This window comes from Ceratotherium simum, chromosome 13, assembly GCF_057802395.1.
Source record: "Ceratotherium simum simum isolate JZ-2026a chromosome 13, ASM5780239v1, whole genome shotgun sequence".
NCBI classification, from domain to species: Eukaryota; Metazoa; Chordata; class Mammalia; order Perissodactyla; family Rhinocerotidae; genus Ceratotherium; species Ceratotherium simum.
The window spans coordinates 39,445,253-39,469,899 of NC_141912.1; the positions used below are offsets into that span (position 1 = coordinate 39,445,253).

Genomic DNA, 24,647 nt, shown 5'->3' on the forward strand with positions numbered 1-24,647 from the left:
TTAGTAGGCAGCTACAGTTGAAAAATAACTCCAAGTGATTCTGACAAACACTGTGCCCCTACTAGAGGACCATCCTTTCTTGGAGGTCCCTGTAGGGTGACTGGCTAAAGCCCGTGTGCAGCCAAAAGGTAGCTGAGATCATTCACATGGAAAGCTGGCCATTACTATTTCAAACACCCCTTTCAACTAAGCAGAGCTGTCATGTTAGACAAAGGATAATGAGATCCCCTTGTACTCCTTCACGACTCATATCACCTCCCTGTCTACCCAGCATGGGGCAGCTTTGAGCTGTAAAGATGGTAGGAGGAGGGCCAGAGGGAATCCCACTGCAGGCCATCTGCTGGCAAGTGCACGCACAGATCTGCCTACCTGCACCATTGCTCCCATTCGGTTGAGGGACGATGACAGGCAGATGATTGCAGTGCCCTTTGCAGTCAAACTTGTGAGCATTATAGAAAAGGGCCGGAAGAAAAGTGACCAGACACCAAAAACACTTCTTGCATCTCTGCAATCCTCTTTCATCCTCTGACACACCTGAGACTAATAGGGCTTCTGATAATGCTGACTAGGTCAGTCTGGATGAAACATGCAGACCAACAATGGCATTCCTCACTACAACTGACCCTGAGTTTCATTTCTGTAATGGCCTCTCACACTCGATAGGCTTGTTTCTTTGATAATTACAGTGTCCACAGACCTGTTCTTCTTCCAATAAGAATGGGGGGCTGATTTAAGTAGGCAGCACCTTCTATGCAGCATGTTCAAAAATGCAGTGCACTGGGCTGAAGTGAATAGTCAAATGCTACACATCTTATGACTATGAGGTGGTTTGGTTTCTCAGACCCTTCTCAGTGAGGACTCCCCTAACTACACAATCTCACACACAGTGAGGCCTACAATCTATAAAAGAACCTGGGCAGCAGGTGCAAAGGAGTGCCCTCGCCGCCATCCTCCATCACCAAAATTCCATACAGTCCAACAAATTAAAAGCCTTGATAATATAAGACAATGGTTCAGCATTGTTAACTTTCTAATTATTTAAGTCACAAGAATTATTAACATTTATATTTAATATTAAAAACTATATCTATAACAAAGTTAAAACCAATTTATTTTATTTGAGCTCTAAAAGTTCTCTATACATTGGAATAATTTCTACTCCTGCTACTTTATTAATATTTCTCTCCTACATTTCCCTAAGTAAAGAACTATGTTTAGGACACAGCAGGTGTTAAGAAAATTTAGACTCATGACCAATCAAAGAATTAGTAAATATTTGTAAGTTGTACTCATCTTTCCCATTCTAGTCATCACTGTGTTTTTAGGACATGTGTCAATATGCTATGAGTGCCAGCACAGACAGGACTTGAGACGGAGACGAGAAATGAGTCCCTTTGTAAAGGCAAATTGTTCTATTTTAGGTACACCAATGCAGGGGCATCTTATCTCCCCCACCTGAACACACAGAGTCACTTTTCAAAGGAAGCTGCAATAAAGGCACAGATTCAAGGATCTAATTAGTGAACTATGATCTTTACAGGAGGTGAGTAAAAACCTGTGGGCATGGGGAAAAGGAACAACCAGTCTGGAAGGGAAAAGCCACTCATGATACCTAGAATGTCAAGATCTAAGGTGGACTGTACACAATGCCAGACTAAATATTACCTAAAAATCAAAACACAACAGGGAACAACCAAGCAAACAACTAAAACAAAATTAAAAATATACTTTCAAAAGATAAGTCAGGCAGTATTTCCCACATGATAACCTGAGTTGCACAATCACAGTTCAGTTACTCTAGTCTTATTTAAATTATATGCAGGCATTTTCTTGAGGTGAACTTGGCTAACAGGACACATGTGGACTGATGGGTCTATGAAAAGAAGATACTCTCCCAGCTGAGAAGACCATTCATATCAAATCAAAGGCCAAAATACTTGCACAGCCTTGGAAAGTAAGAGCGTTGGATCAATACTGTACAGACTTCCTCCCCGAACTTACCCAATATTAAATATAGAAAAGCCTTTGGTATGAAAGGCTTTACCTGACGATCATAAACATTCCTCACATAGCAAATCTGAATAAATCACTAGAGCGCTTTCAATTCTTAACTACTAGTACAATATTTATATTCTTTTAAGTTTACTGGACATATGATTTTGACTACTTCTAAAAATATAAGCCCTCCTCTATGTCACTCAGCCACAAGGCATTCAAATCAACCAGAGTTCTTCGTCAAAGCTGATTAAGAGGTGGATTAAGATGAGTTAATGGAATATCAAAATATTTGAAGATAAAATATCTAAGTATATATACAAAAATGTAATTGTAATACTTACCAATCAGGCCCTTCTCGAGAGTGAAGGTTTTGTTTGTAAACATACATTCAAAAGCCACAATGTGAAAAATCTTGTTCACTGTGTTGTGAGTCCCAACTATTCGAATATACCTGGGGGTAAAAAGAAAAGGAAATTTGTTGAAGAAAACAAGCTTCTATCATAGCCAGTCCAAAGATAACAGAATAAGATACAATATGTAAACATACAGTGTACCAGAGCATGGACTAAAGGAGACTTTGAACTTGACTTCAGACCCTGTACCTGCTCCTCAGGGCTAGCTCCAACCAAGCCTAGAAGAATTACAGCAAAATTAGGGAGATGCCACTTTCTGGAGAATTAAGTGTAACTTGGATTTGATTTACCCAGAAAATCAAACGAGGTACTGTTCAACTCAACCCCTGCATGTCAGTACAATTATATGTCCATGAGACACTTACGCCAGAGAATAACAAACAGCTTCTATCCTCACCTTGTGGTTAGGAATGTGCCTGTGCACAGGGGCACAAACACGCAAAATCAAATGCTTTCCAACTCAATGAAAGATTTCATCCGTTGGAGACAGATGCATGAAATCAATATTGCTTTCTCATTTAAAAGAAAATCCACAGGAACTACTGAAAACCACTCAGTTTCTTGTATTTTAAGATTGCTCCTAAATCCTTGTTAGGAAGTTAACCCTATATACTTACGCCAGCCCCTCACTTGACTGCTGGGAAGCCTTCTCCTGACCAGAGGAAGTGATCTGCAGAGGTGACCCAGCTTGCTCTGCAGCCTCCCTCCTGGCCACACGGATCTGGCATCTGCACACAGTGCAGAGTTTCACAGGGCAGGTCTTGAGCATCTCGGCCTGTTCACCCTCTGTATCTCCCTGGAGGCTTCACCTCCAACAAACAAGCATTAACCTTGGAGCAAGGAGCTCCTTTCACTCTCCAAGGGGACTGACAGTTCACAGGTTAATGAACAGACAAATTCACTCTTCTGAGTGTCACACAATTCCACAGAGAATGTGCCACAAACCGCCTTACTGGAATTCAAAGGAAGAACCAGGAAAGATAACTAGATTAACTGATAACGCTATCCAAAATTATGAACTATGCACTCTGAAAGACGGGGCATATTAAACAAACAGATTTCAATTAGGAGATGACAGACTGGGTAAGGTTTTAGTAATATCCTCCCTTTGCTGTGTAAAACAACCTTTGACTTAGATGATGTAATTTTACTTCTGAGTGTAATTTTACTTCTGAGTTAATCACTGTTCATTAATCCAGTAATTTCTTTACATTTCTCATCACTCCAAGTTAACTGTATAATGTAAATGTCGATTTAAAAAATTCACTTGAGGGATACTATATCTGGGTTTTTTATATCATGGACTATTTTCTCTCCCGTTCCTTGAAGCCTGAATCTCATGGAATCCCCTGTGCACCTCATTTAGCCATCTGCTCCTTGACATAAGCTAATCACTCATCTTCACAACCAATACAAATGCTATCCCCTGGACTGGCTGTTCAGTGTGCCCATACCCACTGCAGGGAGACACCACTCTTCCTGTGTGGAGAGTCAGGGCAACTGCCACACTCACCAAACCCTCTGGGTAAGCAGGAAGTTGGCCCTGATCTGTTCTCTCGAGCCCTCAAGGCAAACAGAAGGTGCTGATTTTATTGGGTTTGGGTGGGCGGTGGGGTTCATTTAAAATAAGTTCTTAATGGATTGGGTAGAACAGATTGTGTTGGCCTTTACCACAGTCAGTGACAATCTCTCTGGTGCTTTCTGGAAGGGAAGGGGTGCGTTAAGCCTGGCGCCTTGGCCTGAATCTAATTTTGTCCATTTTCTTAAACCCACAGGAACTCAACCAGCATTGCATTTTCAACCGCACATGGTCATGACAGCCTGAGTGCTGCTGTCTGCAACCTTGGAGGGAACGGAGGGAATGTGGTTTGGTGGAATTTGATCAGATCATTTTCCTGTTCCTGAGGTCGAGACTCTTCCAAAGGAGAGACAGCTCTCCTAATACTGTACAAAGTAGAGGAGCCAGGAAGTGACTAATAGGGCATTTCCCCACTGGCAGTTCTTTTTTTTTATTTTATTTTATTTTTATTTTTTTATTTTTTGTTTATTGCAGTAACATTGGTTTATAACATTGTAAAAATTTCAGGTGTACATCATTGTACTTCTATTTCTGTGAGCTGCTCCCGGCGGCCGGGAAGCTGGCGGCTTGTGACGGCGGCGTTTTTCCTCTCCGGAAGGGAGTCTCTGCCTCTTCTACCCCAGCTAGGACTGTCCGCTGCTGCAGGAGTTCCTCTTATCCAGTTTTCAGTTCTGTCTCAGGGGTAATTTTTCCACGAGTAGTTGTAAATTGGCTGTGTCCACGGGAGGAGGTGAGCTCAGGGTCTGCCTACGCTGCCATCTTGACTCCCTCCCTCCCCACTGGCAGTTCTTAAAGTTAATAGTCTGGTGTGACCTAAGGGGAGGCAGTAACGTCCCCTCCCTCCCGCCTCCACATAAAACATTATATGGAACCAGGCTCTCCAAGTTTAGATAATAGTCATTTCCCAAATTTTACCCTGGTGCAAATATCAGGAATGGGAGAAAATACGCAAGCTTCCCCTCCCTCGTCCCCCAATTATAAGAAACTGAAAATAAAAAATTGTACTGGAATACATTTTACAGCCTTAATGATAGTGTTTGTGATAACAAACAAGATAATATATATGGTTGGAAAAGCACTGAAAGATGCCTCCAGATAAAAAGTTTTGCATAAATGAAGATAATGTTATCTCTGCTGCATAATCCTGAGGTCAAATTAGCAATTCACCACTGTACATCACACTTCTTGATTAGCCTGTTATATGTAATGCTCATAACATGTTTAATTATTCTAGGTCTACAATACTTTCTAAGTCTCCATAAAATTATAGCATAATTTACAAAAATGGCATAAAGTCCTTATTCAAATATACATTTAAAAAAATGGTAACAAAGTCACAAGAAAGAAGCCATGCTCCTTTTCTGCAGCAAGGAGTTGTTTAGCATAGGACTCTGTCCTTTACTAAAGATCTCAACCAGAATTACCAAATAAGCTTTAACCAACCCTCAACTTCAGTGACTGGTAGGGTAGCGTGGAGCTCTACATGAAGAACTCAGAGGCCCGGTCCAGCTCAGGGGAAGGAGTGCCCTGATCCATGAGCAATGACTAGAACGGAGAGGGAGCAGCACAAGTACCACCCTCCATCATCAGCAGATTTCCTTCACGGGGCTCACAATGGAGCAATCCCAAGGCAGAAGAGAAGTTATTACTACCAAAGCTACTGAAAATCCAAGGGATAGGGATGAGAGAGAATCCTTTCTCTCTTTTTTAACTTTTTTTGAAAAACAAAGCAAAACTTGTTCCTGGGTCATAACACCTCAACAGGAGAAGTCCATACCACATTTTCTCCGTCACAAAAGATTTTTGAATAAGAGGTAAAGCTTAAGATGAATTTTTTTTTTTTCCTTTCAGCATCATCTCTCCAATGCCCAGCCAGACTCTGATTTAACCTGATAATAAGGGCAGTGGCAGCTAGTGACTTCATCAGTGTGCAGAGAAGAGCACTGCTGAAAAATATAACAGCTCTCCTTTGTTCTCTCTGAGGTCCTCAACAGCAGCTCAAACAGTTGGAAGATAATTAAAACTTAAACAGTGCTGAGGAAGGCAGATATGCAACAGATTGGCCATTTCTGATGAGGATGAATGCTGTCCACATGAGCCCTAGTGTAACAGACTGTTTCCAATATTCTCTTCCTTCCCTATGTTAGCTGTTGTCTAGTCACTGACAAAGACTGGATCCTCAACACAGTTCAGAACATGATGTTTCAATGCAGAAGTTTCTAGGAGCTATAATATTGTGGGTGAAAAGAGATTCTGTCCTCTTTAATAAAATTAAACCTAAAACCTGCAAGGATAGCACTCTGAAATTGAAAGGCACTATAGAGTTTTGAAGAACGTGCTTTAAAGTCCAACAGAACCAGGTCTGCAGCCCAGCCTCATCACTTAATTAACTGTGTCACTTTGGGGAAAAAAAATGCTTTAAATCTTTTTGAACCTTAGTTTCCTTCTCTATAAAATGAGGTCAATAACACAAATCTTATAGGATATTTAAATAAGATAAGTATTTAAAGTGTCTAATGCAGTGCTTGGCAGAGTAGGATATCATTAAATAGAAATTCAAAGCGTAAATTATTGGATGCAGAATTTCTTGGTTTGGATTTTAGAATGCTGGTTGCCTGGGAGAGTATTCCTAACTGTGGATGTTAAAATGGTGCCTCTATGAGGAGGCAGACCAAAGGCAGGCAAGGTCTCGTCCTTCCTCTCGGGGCACCATACTATAAGCACTATGGGCCACAAAAAGAAGCTACATTCCAAACGCAGATTACCCGGTTCAATGGTATTTCCTGCTTTAAGCCCCTAGTCTTTAGAAAAGTCTACTTAACCTATCTTTCCATCATTTTTTGTCAGGATGCTACCAGATTTAATTTCTAAGTCACAAAAAATACATCTTTAACAAACTAACGAAAATATAGAAAAAGAGCAACTTGTACATTCCCACTTTAAACCCCTTGGTATTCTCTAGTCTTTAGTTCAGGTGGACCACAAGCCTACTTGTGATTATAGTGAATCCTCAACCTTTGCCTCTAGTTATGTGATCACCTAACTTTTGTGCTGAGCAGGTTCTACTACAAGATAAAACTGAATTCAGTAAGAAATATTTAAATGAGCTCTCGAGGGAGCAACGAAAGCCAAAATCCATTAGAATTTTATTCTTTGGTAAACAAAGTTGTATTTTCAAAATGAACTTCATATTCTTTGGTTCAACAAAGACTCTTGAGAAAACTAGACTAAGACAGGTGCACAAGAAGGGATTCTTAACATTTTGACTCTTCCTCTGAGGTAGCCCTAGAGAACTCTGAGGAGAAAAACTGTTCTTTGCTGTGGCCAGAGGCAGTCACCTGACAAGAACTTTAGCTACAGCATTTACTAGGGACTTGGGACCATGTGGGATTTGGATCCACCATTTCCAAGATTTCCTATTTGACCTTTCCTTTCAAAGAGATACTAAGAATGTACATAAACAACTCTCTAACCCAAGAAGCAGGTAATGACCATGGGTTTCCCAGCGTGGTATTTTTCTTCTAGTTCTGGGTACAATGTTAGTGCTCTTATAATCAAACCACAGACTGGAGGTGCAAGTGACTTCAGGTCTTGTTGCTAAGGCAGCAAGTGGAAAACAGTTTACTGCCAGAATGACAAAAAGCTTCTAGAAAAAGCATGTTGCAACAGAAAAGATTTGTTACTCTTAGCAAACCTTCCCTCTGGCTGATCTGTGGAGCTATAGATTCTCCTCTACTGACTTCAGCAAAGGGCCCCAGCAGCCTTTGCTTATTTGGAAGAGGAAGAATTATTGAAAGGTTAAACACTCTGTGTCCAGAGTTAGCCTAAGCAGAGGCTACGTCTGCGAGAGCAGCCCTGATGTGGTCTAATTGTTAGTCCAGCAGAGGGAGCAATCAGCTTCCAGCACCTGCACTACTCAACCTGAAGGGCCAACGAAACAAGAAGTCACCTTGTTTTTCAGAGAAAACTGACGCTATATTGAACCAAGTATGCAGAGGGGATAAGATGGGTAAATAATTACTAACATATCATAACCCTGTGCTACCAAAATAGACAGTCATTCCAAGATTAGAGATAAATATTTAAGTGTTGTTTTTTATTTTGGGGAAATGTGAATTTTGATTAGTAGGCTTTTTTTCCCCAACCCAAATATGGAGAACTTAAAAACTGCCATAATAATATGCCTTCAACTTATGAAACTATATTTGAAATTAATATAACAAAAAGAACTTAATTGTAATATTTACCTAAAACATATGAAAGTGATATAACATGTAAAATTTAATTCATTTAAGTTTCCTGCTTGCACATTTACCTGACAATAGCCCTTGTAGGTATACTGGGTAAATCCCAAACACCTACTAGATACAAGAAATTGTGCTAAGCACTGTGAGGAAGGGACCAGAGAAACAGGACAAAAAACTTCATCTGGGGGAGTCTGTTGTGTAGTTTAGAAGGCAAGACTAAGACCCATCAAACCATATGACTTTTGGCAGAAGTCAGTCAAAAGAAAGAAAAACCTAAGTTCTAGTCAGAGCTTCACAACACATTAGATATAAAATTTGGGGCAAGTTCCTTAATTTCTCTCAGTCTTAGCTCCACATTGGTGGTAGTGGTGAGCAGAAAGACAGAAGAGCTTCTTATCTATTCACACATGGTAGCCTAAGCTTAAAACACCAAATTCAGCAACATGAACTTTAGAAGTCCTCCCTGTGAACTACTCTTGCTTCAAAGACCAAAACCAAACAAACACGGCTGAAAGAGAAATAATCCCCTCCCCCACACTCACACAAATGATCACTAATTTACCCAACAAATATTAACTGAGTATTTATATACCATGTGCCAGCTACTGTTACTGGGTTCTAGGATATGGGATTGAACAATACAGATAAATCTCTTCCCCATGGAATATACATTTCACATCGAGAGACAGACAACGAATTAAAAAAATCAAGCAATTATCCACTGGTTGGTAGGTGATCTATTTAGCATAGAACTTTATAGAAAAACTTGCTAAATTGGAAGGATAAACAGTTATAAAATCTCTCCCAGCAGGAATAAAGAAGGGTCAAATGGGAAGGTACAACTAGCTCTCCCTGAGAACATGGACACACTGTAAATGAGTCTGGGGTGTAGACACAGCACACCTATTACAGACATTTAGCAGGATACAGGCAAAAATCTAATTAAGTAGGCTTCTTAGGATCTGGAAAGAGGAACTGATTTGAATTTCATGGGAAGAAATGTCTTATTTATTTCATGGTTTATTTTTCTTTTTATCTTTTTTTTTTTTCAGATTGTAATTTCAAGAGATTAATAGAGAGACAAAATGGGAAGTGGAGGATATAAGATGAAAAATGAATAAGGGGTGGGGGGGAAGAGGGAGAAAGAGAGAAGGGGATAAAAGGAAGGGGGGGGAGAGGGAGACAGAGCATGAATATGATTAAGTCAATCCCTTCTTCTGTCTCTGTTACGTGCTAATGTGAACAAATCCCCATGTGGGAATACTGTTAACCAATTTTATTACTCAACAAAACATTTGAAACCAACACAAAGTATATTTTAAGAAATGGAACTAAATCACCAAAAGTTCAACATTTGCATTTTTTCATTAACTTTTCCCCTAGCCCAAGACGCTGGGGGCGGGGGAGAGAATTTCACTAGTTTTATCTTTAAAATGGCTACATTATCTTTTTCAGTTTATCCAATAGGCTGTGTCTTTCCACGAATGTAGACAAATGAGTCTAATGGAATTATGCACTAGAGAAAAAGCAGAAGAAAATTAAATTTGTTAGTTTCCCTACGAATCTGTAAGAACTCATTTGGTCACTATGACCTGTAGCAAGCCTGCTTTAGTAACATGGTGGGTAAGGAAAATTTCTCTTTTTTTTAACCTAAGACTATGGTGAGTATATGTCATTTATTGTAACTTAAAGTTTTAAGGCCTGGAGGAGCACCCCCCTCTTTTTTTTCCTTTTAAAGTAGAAGGTTAAATACAGAAGGAAGAAAGGCAAACAGAAGGAGAAAGAATTTGCCTCTCTCTAAAGAAAAATCTAAGAATCTTTCTAATAAGGTAAACATCTGACACACTGAGAAATAAGATAGGAATTGCCCAAGATGGTCAGAACAACAGAAGTGAAAACTGAGCATCCAAGTCAAGACAGTAATAGAGAGAGCGTAGGGAGTAAGGAAATCACAAATCTTCACTCCAGACCCCTGAGACACTAGCGCTGGAATTAAAATAAAAGCCAACAACTTCTGAACACATCCCATGTGCCAGCCTTTGCATGCATTATTTCCTTTCATAGAGAAGCCATACCCTACACATTCATACAGTCAGGCTGGAAATTTCAAAGCTCAACAGAACATACGTCCCTCAAAGCCTCTGTATTCTTTATGAGCTACATAAAGGAACCTGTGTACCAGGTAATAATAGCTCCTCAGAGAACCAACTGAAATGTATTTGGGGAAAACAAACCCAACCCATAAAAGTCCCACACTTGCCACCTGCTATCCCCAGACTGCTTCCATCCTCATGGAAAATTTCACGGACCCTCCTTTGCCCTTTAGCAATTTCTGGACCTCTACCTAGAGGATGGATCAGGAAAAAAAAGATCCAGAGATTTACTTAGCACATAACGCAAGCATCGGTATAACTATGTACAAAGCTACCAACCAGAGGCAGAGTAGTTAAAGTAAATAAAAATAATACTACGGAAAACTTGAGAGGAATGCTCATCACCAGCAGCACAGGGAATGCAAACAACAGGAGAGAGAAAGAGAGAGAGAGAGAAGTATTTTTGTCCTGGGTGCCCAAACTGGTGTGGATATGTATAATGGACTATCTCAGGGATTGTTAAAGCTCAGAAGTGCGTGACTGATTTCACTGCAGAGGCCCGTACTCCAGTTTCCAAATAGCATGCAGGATTACTAATTTCAGCACTATAGAGATTTTGCTGCTAAAATCTGTCAATGTGTTAGACCTTTAACACAAGCAAAAGAGAAGAGAAAATAGCAAGATGCTCCAAGTGGCACTCTCTGGTGGTCTACAGAGTCTGCAGCTTATAGTAGGGACTGAGCAGACATGGGACAGGTTCACCCTGAACAGTCTGCCCAATCATTTTAAAAGCCATTTCCCCACACTCACACCTTTTGTGTTAGGAGTCCCATGCACTGCTGAAGTTCAATTTTGAAGCCCTGTTCCCAACCCATATTTCTGCTGGATTAGCAAGCAGGTTGGGAGGTGGAGTAGTTTGGCAAGGATTTTTTTCCCCCTCCCCAAAGCTTCTTGAGAGTTCAACCATTCATGACCTAGACTTTACTGGTACAGTATTAGTGCTAAGCCAGTGATCAGAAAGAAAATGTCAATCCTTACACTTGTTTCAGAAATTCAAGGAAAGAAAAACTTAGGAGAGGAATGCACATCAAGTAAAATGTGTACTTTGTAAGAGAGGATTTATTTTTTAATAAACAAGAAGATTCTATTATATTACTAATAGTCACTGCTACTGCTGTGGTGTTTGGACTGCTTATTAAAATAAAACAAAACATAACTGGCTTCACTATTTCTTTTTCTAGTCTCACATTTTTAAAATAAAGTTTATACATACACAGTTTAAAAAGTAAAATAGCCTATAAGGTTTATTATGAAAAATACTCCCCCTATGCTCCATTTCATCCTCTCCTCAAAGGTAACCGTTTTAACCTGTTTTAGTGGATTGTTTTAGGATTAATTTCACATCTGTAATTATCATTCTTTTAATGCTACTTCTTGATTTTTTGGTTTTAGGCTTTATCTACCAATCTACTATGATGGAAGACAAGTATCTAGCTCTTTCCTTTCCACATGCACTCTTTCCCATCCCTCCAATTTAGATTACATTTTAACTTTGGTTGACTCAACATTCAGTGAGTACATTATGATTAAGTAAACATGATTCACAACTAATATATGGTGTACTTTCCTTTCCTGCAAAATTTCTTCCCTTCTAGAGTTAGAAATAGTCTTGATTTTTTGTTTCGATTAGTTTTGTATGCACTCAATACTAATTCACCTCCTCTCCCAACTCTCCTTTACTTGAATTAAAGCTCCTCTCAAAACATTCTGATACATCAGGTATTTCCAGCAGTGGCTTCTTCTTGAAAAAGTCCTCCCAGACCTCTTGGCCAGTTCAATCAAGTCTAGTTGCCCTCTAAGTCTGATGCAAGCTGTCATCCTGGGATCTGTCTTCACCATCATTCTAGGGATTCCTTTCATCTCTCCTGTGCTAAATTTCCCCTATCCTGTATCTTATGCTGTCTTCTTTCTTTGGTGGTAAGCACCCCTCAATAGCTTCCTGAGAAACGAATCTGGGAGATAAAACTTTGAGGCTTTGTTTGTCTGAACATATCTTTAGTCTACCTTCATATTTGGTAGTTTGGCTGGGTATAGAATTTTAAGTTGAAAATAGTTTTCCTTCAGAGCTTTGAAGGTCTTATTCTGCCACCTGTCAAGCTTCTAGTTTTGCTATTAAGAAGTCATTATGGGGGCCAGCCCTGTGGTGTAGTAGTTAAGTTGGCGCACTCTGCTTCAGCAGCCCGGGGTTCAGGAGTGTGGATCCCAGACTCGGACCTACACACTGCTCATCAAGCCATGCTGTGGCGGCATCCCACATACAAAAAAATAGAGGAAGAATGGCAGATGTCAGCTCAGGAACAATCTTCCTCAAGCAAAAACAGGAAGATTGGCAACAGATGTTAGCTCAGGGCCAATCTTCCTCATCAAAATACAACCAAAAAAAGAAGTCATTATGACACCTGACTTGGTTTCTTTCTTTTTTTAAAAAAACAATGTCCTGCACTGGAAGCATGTAGATTTTTCTCTGCACCCCTAGTATTCTGAAATTTCATGATGATGTGCCTTTGTGTGGGTCTATTTTCTTCCACTGGGTCGGGCGCTCAGAGACCCTTACAATCTGGAAACCCATGTACTTCAGTTTTGGTAAGTTTTCTTGAATTATTGTTATTGACTTCCTCCCCTGGATTTTTTCCAGCCTCTCTTTATGAAACTCTTAGTTTTGGACAGTGGACCTCCTTATCTTTACCTGCACTTTTATTTTTTCTCTATTTGACATCTTTTTGTCATTTTGTTCTGCTTTCTGGGAGAGTTCCTCAACTTTACCATCTGTGCTATCTACCGAGTTTTTCATTTCTGCTTTAATATTTTAAATTTCCAACTGTAATTCTTATTCTCTGAATGTTCCTTTTTTATGGCATCTTCTTGGTCTAAAATTGCCATATTTACTTTAATCTCTCTGAAGATAGTAATGACTTTTTTTTTTAAGTTTTCATCTCCCTATATAGCTTTTTTGTTTTCTGTTTGTTTCAGTCTTTATGTTTCATATCAGTTTCCTCAGCTATCCGGTTGTCAAGAAGGTTGTCAGGAAGGAACCTGGACATACAATAGGATATTCTGAGAATATATGTTGCCTGAGTGGGCCAACTATCAGGAAAACCCTACTTTCAGATTCTTTAGCTCTTCCCTCTTGGGCTGGTTAGATTACCTAGAAAGATATTTCCAATCCTCTGCATGGAAGATATGGCCCTGACTCTCAGAGTTCCAGAAGCTAAGTGGTAAAACAGGGCAGGGGTATTTGTCTGGGGGGGGAGGAGGGCTGTTACTGAGAGATGGGGTCTCAGCATATGACCACTTAATCTTCCTACAGTATGACATTTCTCAACTATGCATGGTATTTTTCTGGCTTAGAGACCCTCTGTTTTACCCTCATCAAAGAATAAATTTCCAAAGTCAGACAGAGAAAGACAAACACTGTATGATTTCACTTATATATGGAATCTCAAAAAGCCTAACTCATAGAAACAGATAGAATGGTGTTGCCAGGGGCTGGGAGATGGGAGAAATGAGGAGATGTTGGTCAACAGGTACACACTTCCAGTTATAAGATGAGTAAGTTTTGGGAGTCTAATATATAGTATAGTGACTACAGTTCACAAAACTGTATTATATACTTGAAAGTTGCTAAGAAAGTAGATCTTAAATGTTCTCATCACACACAAAAAAAGGTACTTATGTGAGGTGATGAAGGTGTTAACTAATCCTACTGTGGTAATGATTTCACAATACATAAGTGTATCAAATCATCATGTTAAACTTACACAATGTTATACGTCAATTACATCTCAACAAAGCTAGAATCATTTTCCAGTTTTCCATCAGAGTGGAGGAGAAGCAGTCAAAGTTTTCTGAAGTAGGGGAGACGATCCGGAGCTCTTAATTGTTTCATAAACACATAGTTAGCCAATCCTCACTTCAAAGGTGCCTGGTGCCTCTAATTCCTAAGTCTTTGAGGATTCAGTGACTTAGGATTCAGTTCTCTTAAGCCTGTTTAATCATTTACCAATTGTTCATCTGCTTTACAGCTTCCTCTTTCATGTTTTTACCTCTTTTTCACATTTTATTTCTCCTTGTAGGTTAACACCAAAAAAAAAAAAAAAATCCCTTTACTGTCATTTTAGTGGGGTTTTATTCCAAAGGACGTGAGAATCGATATGTGTTCATTCTGCTATTATTACCTGAAACTTTAACTATTTTTCACAAGAGTATGTCCATGCCTGTGGTTATTCCTATAAGGATAAAGGTTCAATCAAGGATCTTTGCTGGACTTACTCACTGAGTCTGAGACCTTGGGTCTTCCAAGCTGCTATGGCCAGAAGGGTACAACCTCTACAACTGTCTGGTACTTAGGACAATAATACAGGAGATAATAACCATTCCTCTTCATTTCCTTCCCTGTCTTCAGCTTGAGGGCTACAACTCTTTATTCCTTCTTGTCTTGAAACAACATTTTCACCTTGTTGCTGCTCCTCCAACCCCTTCCTTGTCCCATTCCTTCTACCAGGTTTTCAAATGGCTGTCTTAGATTATTTAGCTATTTTATCTTCTGGACTGGCTTTTCACTAATTAAATGTCCAAACAGGGATATGTCCAGACAATACCATAAATTATCACCATTCTGCAGAAAGATTCAAATCACTGAGTGATTTTGTTAGCCACAGTCTCCCTCTCTCTAAAAGGGGGGGTGGGGGGTGGGGTGTTACTTCCCACTGAGTAAAAACAAAATAATTCAGCTCATCCTCACACTGAAACAGCTGCACAGACAGCACTGGCTGCTCTGTTTATCTTGATAACTGTGGAAAAACACCATCTCCTCCCCTTTCCACTCTCTCTAGAACAATCACCATGCTCCACATGCAGATGGGGTGATTTAAACTCTCTGGAGCAGAAACAGGCTTGTCTGGTGTTCTTCCTGCACATTCGCACTGCACCCTTCCTCTGTTGCTGTCGGCGCGACCCAGTTGGTTAAGATAACAGCTGCTGTTAGGGGACCTCACAGATTCAGCTGTGAGTCGCCTGGAGGCTTCCTAACGCCCCCAGCTCAGCCAGCTGCATTGAAGCAGAGCCACGGGAAGTGAGTGCCAAAGCAGGAGCAAGTACATACTGTATATCCTCTTTAATCCTTGGAGTTATTGCAGCAGCAGCAAAAGGAGCGGGGGAGGAAGAACAAAGAAATACCTCACAGGCATGGGGAGCAGGGCGGCCAAGCTTCTAAATCAGACAAGTGGAGAGCAAGATGCAGGTGGAGGAGGAAAAAGGCTTTCAACAAGGGTCCATTCAATTCTACTGCTTACTCCAGGGAGTCCAAGGAAATTCTCAAGTTTTTTGTTTTTCATTCAATGAGTCAGACAGGATTTGAAGACAGTAGGAAATGATTTCCAACCAATTGTGAACTTTTTGTTAAGCTAAGGAAAGCACACGGAATGACCCAATATCCAGGTTTGCTGGGGACTGTGCTGGGTTTAGTACCGAAAGTTTCATAGCCCAGGAAACTGCTCAGTCTCGGACAAACCAGGATAGATGTTCACCCTACGCCACCAACAGCTATTTCCCCTTCCGGGGCTTACATGAAGCTGGGCTGCATTTATATTCCGCTCAGCATCTTCCTTATCTTTCTGGGCCGCTCCTGCCACACAAACGCTCTTCAGCCTATATCACGCACAGTCTAACAGACAAGGGCGTTAAAAGGCCATTCTGTGCTTGACTCGCAGTGGAAAAGGGAACAGTGTCATTCAGAGTTCTCCCAGCTTCCTTTCTGGAGTCCCTGTCAGAAGCACAAGCCTCCTAGCCCACACAACTGAATCAAAACGATCCTGGCAGAAGCTGAAAACACGGCTCATCTCAGTGCCTGGAGAAACCGTGCATCCCTCAATAACTTTAAAACGATGAACTCTGAAAAGAAGGAAGCCGAAGAAAACTCAACTACTCAGAGGCTGATAATTCAGAGTGCGGATTACTCAGGCTTTCTTCTCTGCTCCCCTCTTCCTCTGGCCCCAGTCATTAGGCCATTTCACTGCTCATTAGCAGGGAGGAGGAGGAAGGAAAGGAGGGGAAAGTCGAACTAGCCGAACTAGCCGATTTTTCTATTATATGAGCTGGTTTCCTAGGGAGGGTGTTCAAACTACTGGCTCAAGAGGTTCTTTGGTGAGGAGAGAGGACTGACAATTGGGGGTTGGGGCACTATCTGTTGATTTTAATCATTTGGTCTCTCTTAACTCCCAAATAGAATGAATTGTTGATCGTCTATTTTCATTGAAGGGCAAGCAAAAGTATAAATGTTAGACAAAAAGAAAAAAGTTACTAGTTAAATCCCATTAGATCACCTTTTAAAAAAAGTCCTTTGACAAACACCAGAGACAACTGGTAATGCTGCCAATTTACAAAATAAATATAAGTGGATGATTATATACTGTGCTTTAAAAACTTTACATCCTAAATTAAAGAAGTTCCTCCAGTTCAGATTAAGTGTGAAATACCAATTTGAGTTTTGGTTTAGTCATAACTTCTCAAAGCCTCAGTTTCCTCAGCTGTAAAGGGGAAAATAACAGGACCTAACTTTGGGGGGTTAATACTACATTAAGATCAACCACTACCTATATTAAGATTAACTACTATGTGTTAAGTGGTCAGTACTTGACCAGGCACATACTACGTGCTCAGGTATTGGTAGCTAGCATATACTAAGTACCAAAAATGTTAAATGAATATATGTAACATCATTAATTTAGCAATTTTTTATTGAGGACCTATATATAACTATATATATAACTGAGCGCTGTTAGGCACTAGATAGGAAACAAATCTAAGTCAATTCCTAAAAGGCCTGCTGTTTTAATGCAGACAGGTAATTACAATATATATTAATAAATGTTACTAGACAAATTCTACACCAAATAGCATAGCAGCACTAGGAATGGCACCTACTCCAGACTGGCAAGAGAAGGCTTCCCGATGTGATCACTGAGTACTAAAAGATGAGTGGGCGATGCCAGGAAAAAGTGCGTGTGGAAGGAAAATCCAGGAGAAGGGTAGCATGTGTGAAGCCTAGGAATGCAACACCTTGGAATGCTGGGAAGACTGTGGGCAGTGCAGGGGGACTGGAGTCTAGACTGCACTGGGCTGGAGCAGAAATAACACTGGAAGCACAGGGCATAGCTATGAAGAGAGGAACAACAGGATGATGGCTAGGGGAAACCGTAGAGTCAAGAGAGGGGTCTGTTTCATCCATTAGTAAGGGAAGTGATTTGAGCAAGTCTAAACGCTACAGGGGAAAGAGCTGAGTGGAGAGGTGGAGGTTGCTGCTTCCTACCAGTCTAAGGGTAGAGTGGTTCTTTCCAGTTTTAAATGAATCGGGGTCTCCCTGGATGCCTTCAGTAACCTGTTCAAGTGTTGAGGGGGTCTGGATCAGTGGTTCTTTTCAATCCTGGATGCCCATCAGAATCACCTGGGCAGCTTAAAAAAATATATGGATGCCACTCTTAGAGATTCGAATTTATATGGAATGAGGCAGAGATTCTAATGTATAGCTAGGAGTAGGAACCATTAGTCTAAATCATAATAAATACCTATAATCATACATAAATAAAAATACACATTTCAAAAGCAAAGATTAACTACTTTGGGGTTAATGCTCCTCTGGATTGTGGGACTGCTGTTCTACTTTTTCAGTGTACCTCCACTTATTGTTCAGGCTCCATTACTAGCTACTTCTATCATACGCCTTGTTTAAATCACGGGTCAGTCCTCAGTGTACTTCAGGTGCCTATGCCTTCCTCACGTGGTTTCTGCTCCTGGGCATACCTTTCTCAGTCCCTTAGTGAACCCTTATTTCTCTTGGAAAGCCAAGCTCAAATGGCATGCATTTTGTGTAGTCTCCTATCAGTACTGATTTATCCCAAAGCATTAATTTCTCCCTCATTAGTTCACATAACTTCTATTATGGTGCGTCTCACACTGTGTGATAGTTAAGTGTCCACTTTTTGGCCTCCCCACTGGACTCTGAACTTTCTGAAAACAGAGACCTTTCCTTATTCATTATCTTTTTCAAAGCGCCCAGTACAGTGTCCAAATGAGTGCACTGAATGCCCTCAAATGTTCGCTAAATGAATGAATCAAAGTGGATAAACAAAAGGTAATCATTACAAGAACTGTATTTAAGAATATAAGAATTTTAAGATTGTTAAAATTCATCAAAGCAAGTAATATTTATGTGAAATTACTTCTTACTCCCAAAGAGCAAAGGACAAAGAATTTTCCAGTGGTATTAGAGAGTATGAAACTATATGCTTATGTTTTGGTATACGTAAGTCTCAATTAGACAGTATTTTTTTTTCTAAACTTCTTTTTACAAGGTAGCCATATACTGGTGGGACAGTGTGCGGTTGCAGGAATAAAGTGGCAGGATTTGATGAGTACAGCAGAAGAAAGGAAAAATACAAGTAAGGCTTCTAAGTGACAACCGTCAGCAGGTTGGAGAATTGCTTATAAATACAATAGAATTAAATAACCATGGTATGATGGCAGAGTTGCTCACATATCATCAGAGAGGAGAGATAAAAATTCCTCTCTAGAAAGATGATGATATTGAAATCCAGCTTTCACTCATGGGAGTCTCAGTAACAGGAGAGAGTGGCCTGGAAATGACAGAATGGAATGATTTAAGAGAAGGAGATGAAGGTAAAATTAAAAGAATCAAAACTATCCTGATTATTGCTATGAGAAAGTGTATATTGCTTACTTCTATGGGATTCATGAACATCCACTTTTAAAAAGTTACTCTAATTCTGAAAACTCTGCATGTAATGCACTCTAATTCTATTGGCAGGATTATGCTTATCGTGAATACTCTGGGCAAATATAACTGGGAAAAACAGAAAGGAAGGAGATATAATGATTTATGTAATCAGAGAAGTACAAAGAGAAGAAGATAAAACGGCTTGAGAAGTATATTACTAAGAGTAATGGGAAGAAATTAAGAAATTGGTGAAATTAGGTTGCATATCAGATATTCTCTCAGCATGATTTTTACTGCAGTGTGAAAGCATCTTCTGGAATAATAATGCTAATTTTAAATGCCCTCTTAATAAAATGCTCAGGTTGCTATAGCTTATTATGCAGCAATTAAAACCTCGTGAGCTCTGCCACCCCTTTCTGAGTTCTACCAAGGGAATAAGGCCTTGTGAATCCTGGGCATTCTGGGGTTACATTGGCCAGGTAAAAGATACAAGGCCCATCACTCAAATCATTTAAAATTGGACACAACATTAGAGAAAATCCAATGGAGCTGAGTGGGATGAGCTAGAGAACCTAATGTAGCATTAAAAAAAAAATCACATTCATTGGTGCCAAGGGACATTTGGAGGACACCGTGTTTAAATTTTGGAGTCATTTTGCAGGAATGAGTGTCAACTGTCCTTGACCTCGCAGCTGTCTCTACACACAGGAACTCCCTCCTAAAAATATTAAGAAAAGCACTGGTGACCTGACAGGGAACAGTTCAAATCTTCAGCTCACAAAATGATTTCCTTTTCTTCCTTCTTTGGTTCAGTGACGATGATGTCATCATGCATCTGTGGTTTGTTTATTTTTACATGGACACAAAAGCAGACAGAAAATACATTAAAGTGATGTGTAATTTTCCATGCAAATGCTTTCAGACTAACAAGAGTTGTGCTTTATGATTAAGTGGAAATTGGTTATTTGCTTTAAATATTTATGATAAAATGGTTAAAAATAACATTTAAGCAATTCAATCCATGAGATAAAAAACTTTGCACTGTTCCTTGGCTGACCTTGGCAGCTATTGTGATATGGCACATACGTTACCTAAGCTGTGGAAGAACTTTATGTAATAAACCACATCCACAAAGAGCAGTCAAAATGGTTTTGTGTGTAGTTCTGCTACCAAACCCAGGTTAAACCTAGAGCAAATCCTTTAACCTTACTCTTTTTCAGCTCTTCTAACAGGATAAAATGAAAATATTGACGTATCACAGACTGGAGAAAAACTAAGCCAAACAGGTTGATGAATAAGACAAAGTCATGTAGATCTTCAGAGGTGATGGATTCTCCCTGCTCTAAGACTTCTCCCAGAGATTCTTCAGAATCATTCAGTAAGGTACCAGTTTTGTGTAAATGAATCAAGTCCTAGGAAAACTGAATCCTATGATAACAGAAATCCCAAAGTACTTGAGGGAGACTGAGCAATCCAGCTTCCAAAGGTGTTTCCAGGACCTTGCTAAACTGTAACACTTACAACAAGGCTAATGTCGAATAGCTCATAATGCCAACATTACAATGTTATGGCAAGGGAAAAAAAGCACTTAACATTTATTGAACACTGAATCTGTTCCAGGCACTACACTAACCATTTTACCTATTTTATCTCATCAAATCCTCATAACTTGTGAGGCAGGCACTAACACTATCCCCATTTTTGAGATGAGTAAACTGAGGCACAATCATAGCGTTGAACTAACTTGCTCAGACTCACAAGCCGGGAAGTAAAGCGCTGTGCTTTGAGCCAGGCTGAACATCAAGGCCATGTTTCGGTACATTGTTAACTGCTTGGCCAGCAAAGAACAGTGATGGCTGTTAAGTCATAGTTTCCTTTTCTTTTTTTTTTAACTTAAACTTGCATTTGTCTGTAAATCCCAGGCCATGGACCTGTGGGCTAATCTGCATAGCTATAAGGACTCAACTAAAACAAGAAGTAAAAATCTGACTCACTTCTTTTTTTTGTTTGTTTTTAGATTTTTTTTATTTATTTATTTTTTCCCCCCAAAGCCCCAGTAGATAGTTGTACGTCATAGCTGCACATCCTTCTAGTTGCTGTATGTGGGACGCGGCCTCAGCATGGCAGGAGAAGTGGCGCGTCAGTGCGCGCCCGGGATCCGAACCCGGGCCACCAGTAGCGGAGCGCGAGCACTTAACCGCTAAGCCAAGGGGCCGGCCCCTGACTCACTTCTAATCATGCTATACATATTAGCAGGAGTAACAGGCTACTACAACTGATAATACAATCCCTCAAGGCCAAGTCAACCCATAAGTAACATTTCTGTGTGCTCCTTAACAAATAATTTGTAGATAAATTATTAAAAAATAATTTCTGCTTTTAAAAAATGGAAGGAAGGACTGCTCACAAATTAGACAACTGCTGGTTTCCAGAAACCAGGTTTAGAAGAAACAATAGGAAACAAAGATTTTTGTTTCCTGTTAACTGGATATCTCTTGCTCAAAAGGAAGAGATTACACTAAACTTTGGCTCTCATCTTTGCTTCCTTAAGTTACCTGGTTCTCTAGTGCTTAAGGGTGACAAAATGCTAGCTTTACTTCTTCAGAATTAAAAGGAGAGTATGACTTGCTTCATAAGTGAATAGGCTTAACTTACCAACCTGTAAAAAAACTTACAAATTAAATATTTTTCAAAACTCACTGAATCTGATTTTCACTTGTCAAGAAAAGAAGCTCACAATTTTAATTTGCAAAATAAGCATCCCCCTTCCTTGCCTCCATCATGGTAATAAGTGTATCCTTAGAATGATGTGCAGGCATTGCTTGGCAGTTTCCCCAGCTCTCTTCAAGGAAATCTTTTCCTGTCTACAGATTAATTCTGACAGCTATCTGGAGTCACCAAGGAAGCACTCCATTTCCCCAGCACTGCGGGTGCCAGTCAGCTGACACAAAAAGCAGCATCTGAAAAGGAAAGCTGTCCCAAAGCATGTCATACAAAGCACATATATACTGTACCCTTCATTACAGGGCAGAACCTATACCTGAAACAGAGGCCTGGCCTTCCCTTCACAAAACCGAATTATTAGCTTATGAATTAAAACCAAAAGATGTAATTAAAATAAAATATTTCGGAAATTGCTAAACATCGAAATGCTCCCAAATAGCTTCAAGCACACAATCATGATTGATCCCATGAAATAAAGTGGAAAAGAATGATAAATGTAAGGGTGATTTAGCGTATAGGGCCTTTTTGGAAGAATAAGAAAAAAAAAAAAGAATTTCAGCTTTATGACCATTCACTAGGAACGGGAAGAAGAATGATCCTTCCTTCTATGATAAATGTCAGTTTCTTTTAGCGTTCCCATACTGTTGCTATCACAATTTTGCTGCATTTGATCCTTGGTTAGGTAAGGCAAGCACACATTGCATGCTCTTAAGGTCCTGATTGTGGAGGCCTGATAATAGCCTCATCTTCAGTAATAAGGTTTCAAGATGAATATAGGTTCAAAGGGCCAAGTTGTTTTTCTTGAAGTGCACGAAGTGGACACTTACCCTATGAAAACCCTCACCCACATATGTTTAAAAATGTGAACACTTTAGAACAAGAGTTAACGCAGATAAACGATTTCTGACTTAATGAACCACAGTGGCCAGAAACCTGCTGATCTTGCTTTCCCCTTCCAAAACCTGCTGCTCTCAGCTCTGGCCCCAAGGGTAGCTAATAATTTACATTAAAATAAAAGAATGGGACGATTAGTGAAATTTGGTTAATTTGACCATCTTTTTTCATAAGCAACTTATAAAAGAACTAAGATTAGAAATATACATATTACACAGTGAAGTGGCAGCCTCTTGATACTTTATAGGGACTTAGGTTTCCTTGAGAAGACGGGACTCAGAGCATGATTTCTGACAATTACACTGCAGCAATGGCTTGCCCCTGAAACGAACTGCTGCTTTTACTTTTGGGGGGAAGACAACTTCCTCAAAGAGGGTACTAGGTCCTCTTTGAATTCTGTAAAGCTATTCAACATTTAGATCTGGTGTCATGTACACAGTGAGGGCTCAATAGATATTCAGTGGAGAAAATTATTAACTGTAAATGAGGAGGTAGAGAAAAGGCCCAACAGAGTACAATTCTTGGAAGCTTCTAGCAACCCCAGACCACAAATGGTGCTTTCTTTCTCAGTCAGCACACAGGTAAGTAGACATAATCTATTAATGTGGAAGATTGGTTTTAAAATGTGCTTCTAACTCTAGATATGAATTCATAACAGTCATTATGGTATCATCTTGAACGAGTGTTCCACCAGAAATGGCAAAAAAGACCCCTTCCTGGAAAATGCAGTGTTTTTCCTTTACTCCCTTTAAACTTAGCTCACTGTAATATAGCTTTTCAGAAGGTATATATTGGATACGTGTGTGGTGGGGGTGGTGGTGATGCGATAATAGGAGGCAAAGGTGTGGTATAGCAATACTGCTGTCAGCAATCACAATTATAGATTCTTTTTGTCCTCAGCTTTTAGACACTGATAGTAAAACAGAGGAGAACCCACTGCTCCTCTTACTCTGCACCAAGGCTTTGTATGCTTTTGTCCATGATCATTTCTCTAAGGAGCCTTTTAAGACATTTTCTTTCCAACTGCCCCCATGAAAATTTAATACCACAGATGTACTTTATATCTGTTTATGTACTGTATGCATATCTGTACCTTATACATAAAAAGAGTAAGATTTTCCTTACCAAGGAGGTGAAGGACCTATACAATGAGAACTACAAGACATTATTGAAAGAAATCCATGATGACATAAAGAAATGGAAAGATATCCCATGCACGTGGATTGGAAGAATAAACATAGTTAAAATGTCTATATTACCTAAAGCAATCTACAGATTCAATGCAATCCCAATCAGAATCCCAATGACATTCTTCACAGAAATAGAAAAAAGAATACTAAAATTTATATGGGGCAACAAAAGTCCCCGAATAGCTAAAGAAATCCTAAAAAAAAAGAACAAAGCAGGAAGCATCACAATCCCTGACTTCAAAACATACTACAAAGCAATAGTAATCAAAACAGCATGGTACTGGTACAAAAACAGACACACAGATCAATGGAACAGAATTGAAAGCCCAGAAATAAAACCACACATATACGGACAGCTAATTTCTGACAAAGGTGCTAAGAACATGCAATGGAGAAAGGAAAGTCTCTTCAATAAATGGTGTTGGGAAAACTGGACAGCCACATGCAAAAGAATGAAAGTGGACCATGTGCTATCGCCATTCACAAAAATTAACTCAAAATGGATCAAAGACCTGAAGGTGAGACCTGAAACTATAAAACTCATAGAAGAAAATATAGGCAACACACTATTTGACATTGGTTTTAAAGGAATCTTTTCAGATGACATGCCTACCCAGACTAGGGAAACTAAAGAAAAAATAAACAAGTGGGACTTTATCAGATTAAAGAGCTTTTATAAGACAAATGAAACCAGAATCAAGATGAACAGACAACCAAC

The 24,647-nt window shown here is 39.7% G+C and overlaps 1 protein-coding gene across 8 annotated transcripts in view; it reads right to left on the reverse strand.

Annotated features, from left to right (window-relative positions):
• BTBD9 (BTB domain containing 9) overlaps positions 1-24,647 on the reverse strand; it is a 400,982-nt gene that overhangs the window by 133,733 nt on the left and 242,602 nt on the right. For all 8 annotated transcript variants that reach the window (XR_015554128.1, XR_015554129.1, XR_015554125.1 and 5 more), the window contains exon 7: positions 2,340-2,449. Coding sequence is in view for 3 of the 8 variants with exons in the window: in XM_087438547.1 (XP_087294673.1) it covers positions 2,340-2,449 (110 nt within the window). In the remaining 5 variants the exon portion in view is untranslated. The remainder of the gene's footprint in view (positions 1-2,339; positions 2,450-24,647) is intronic.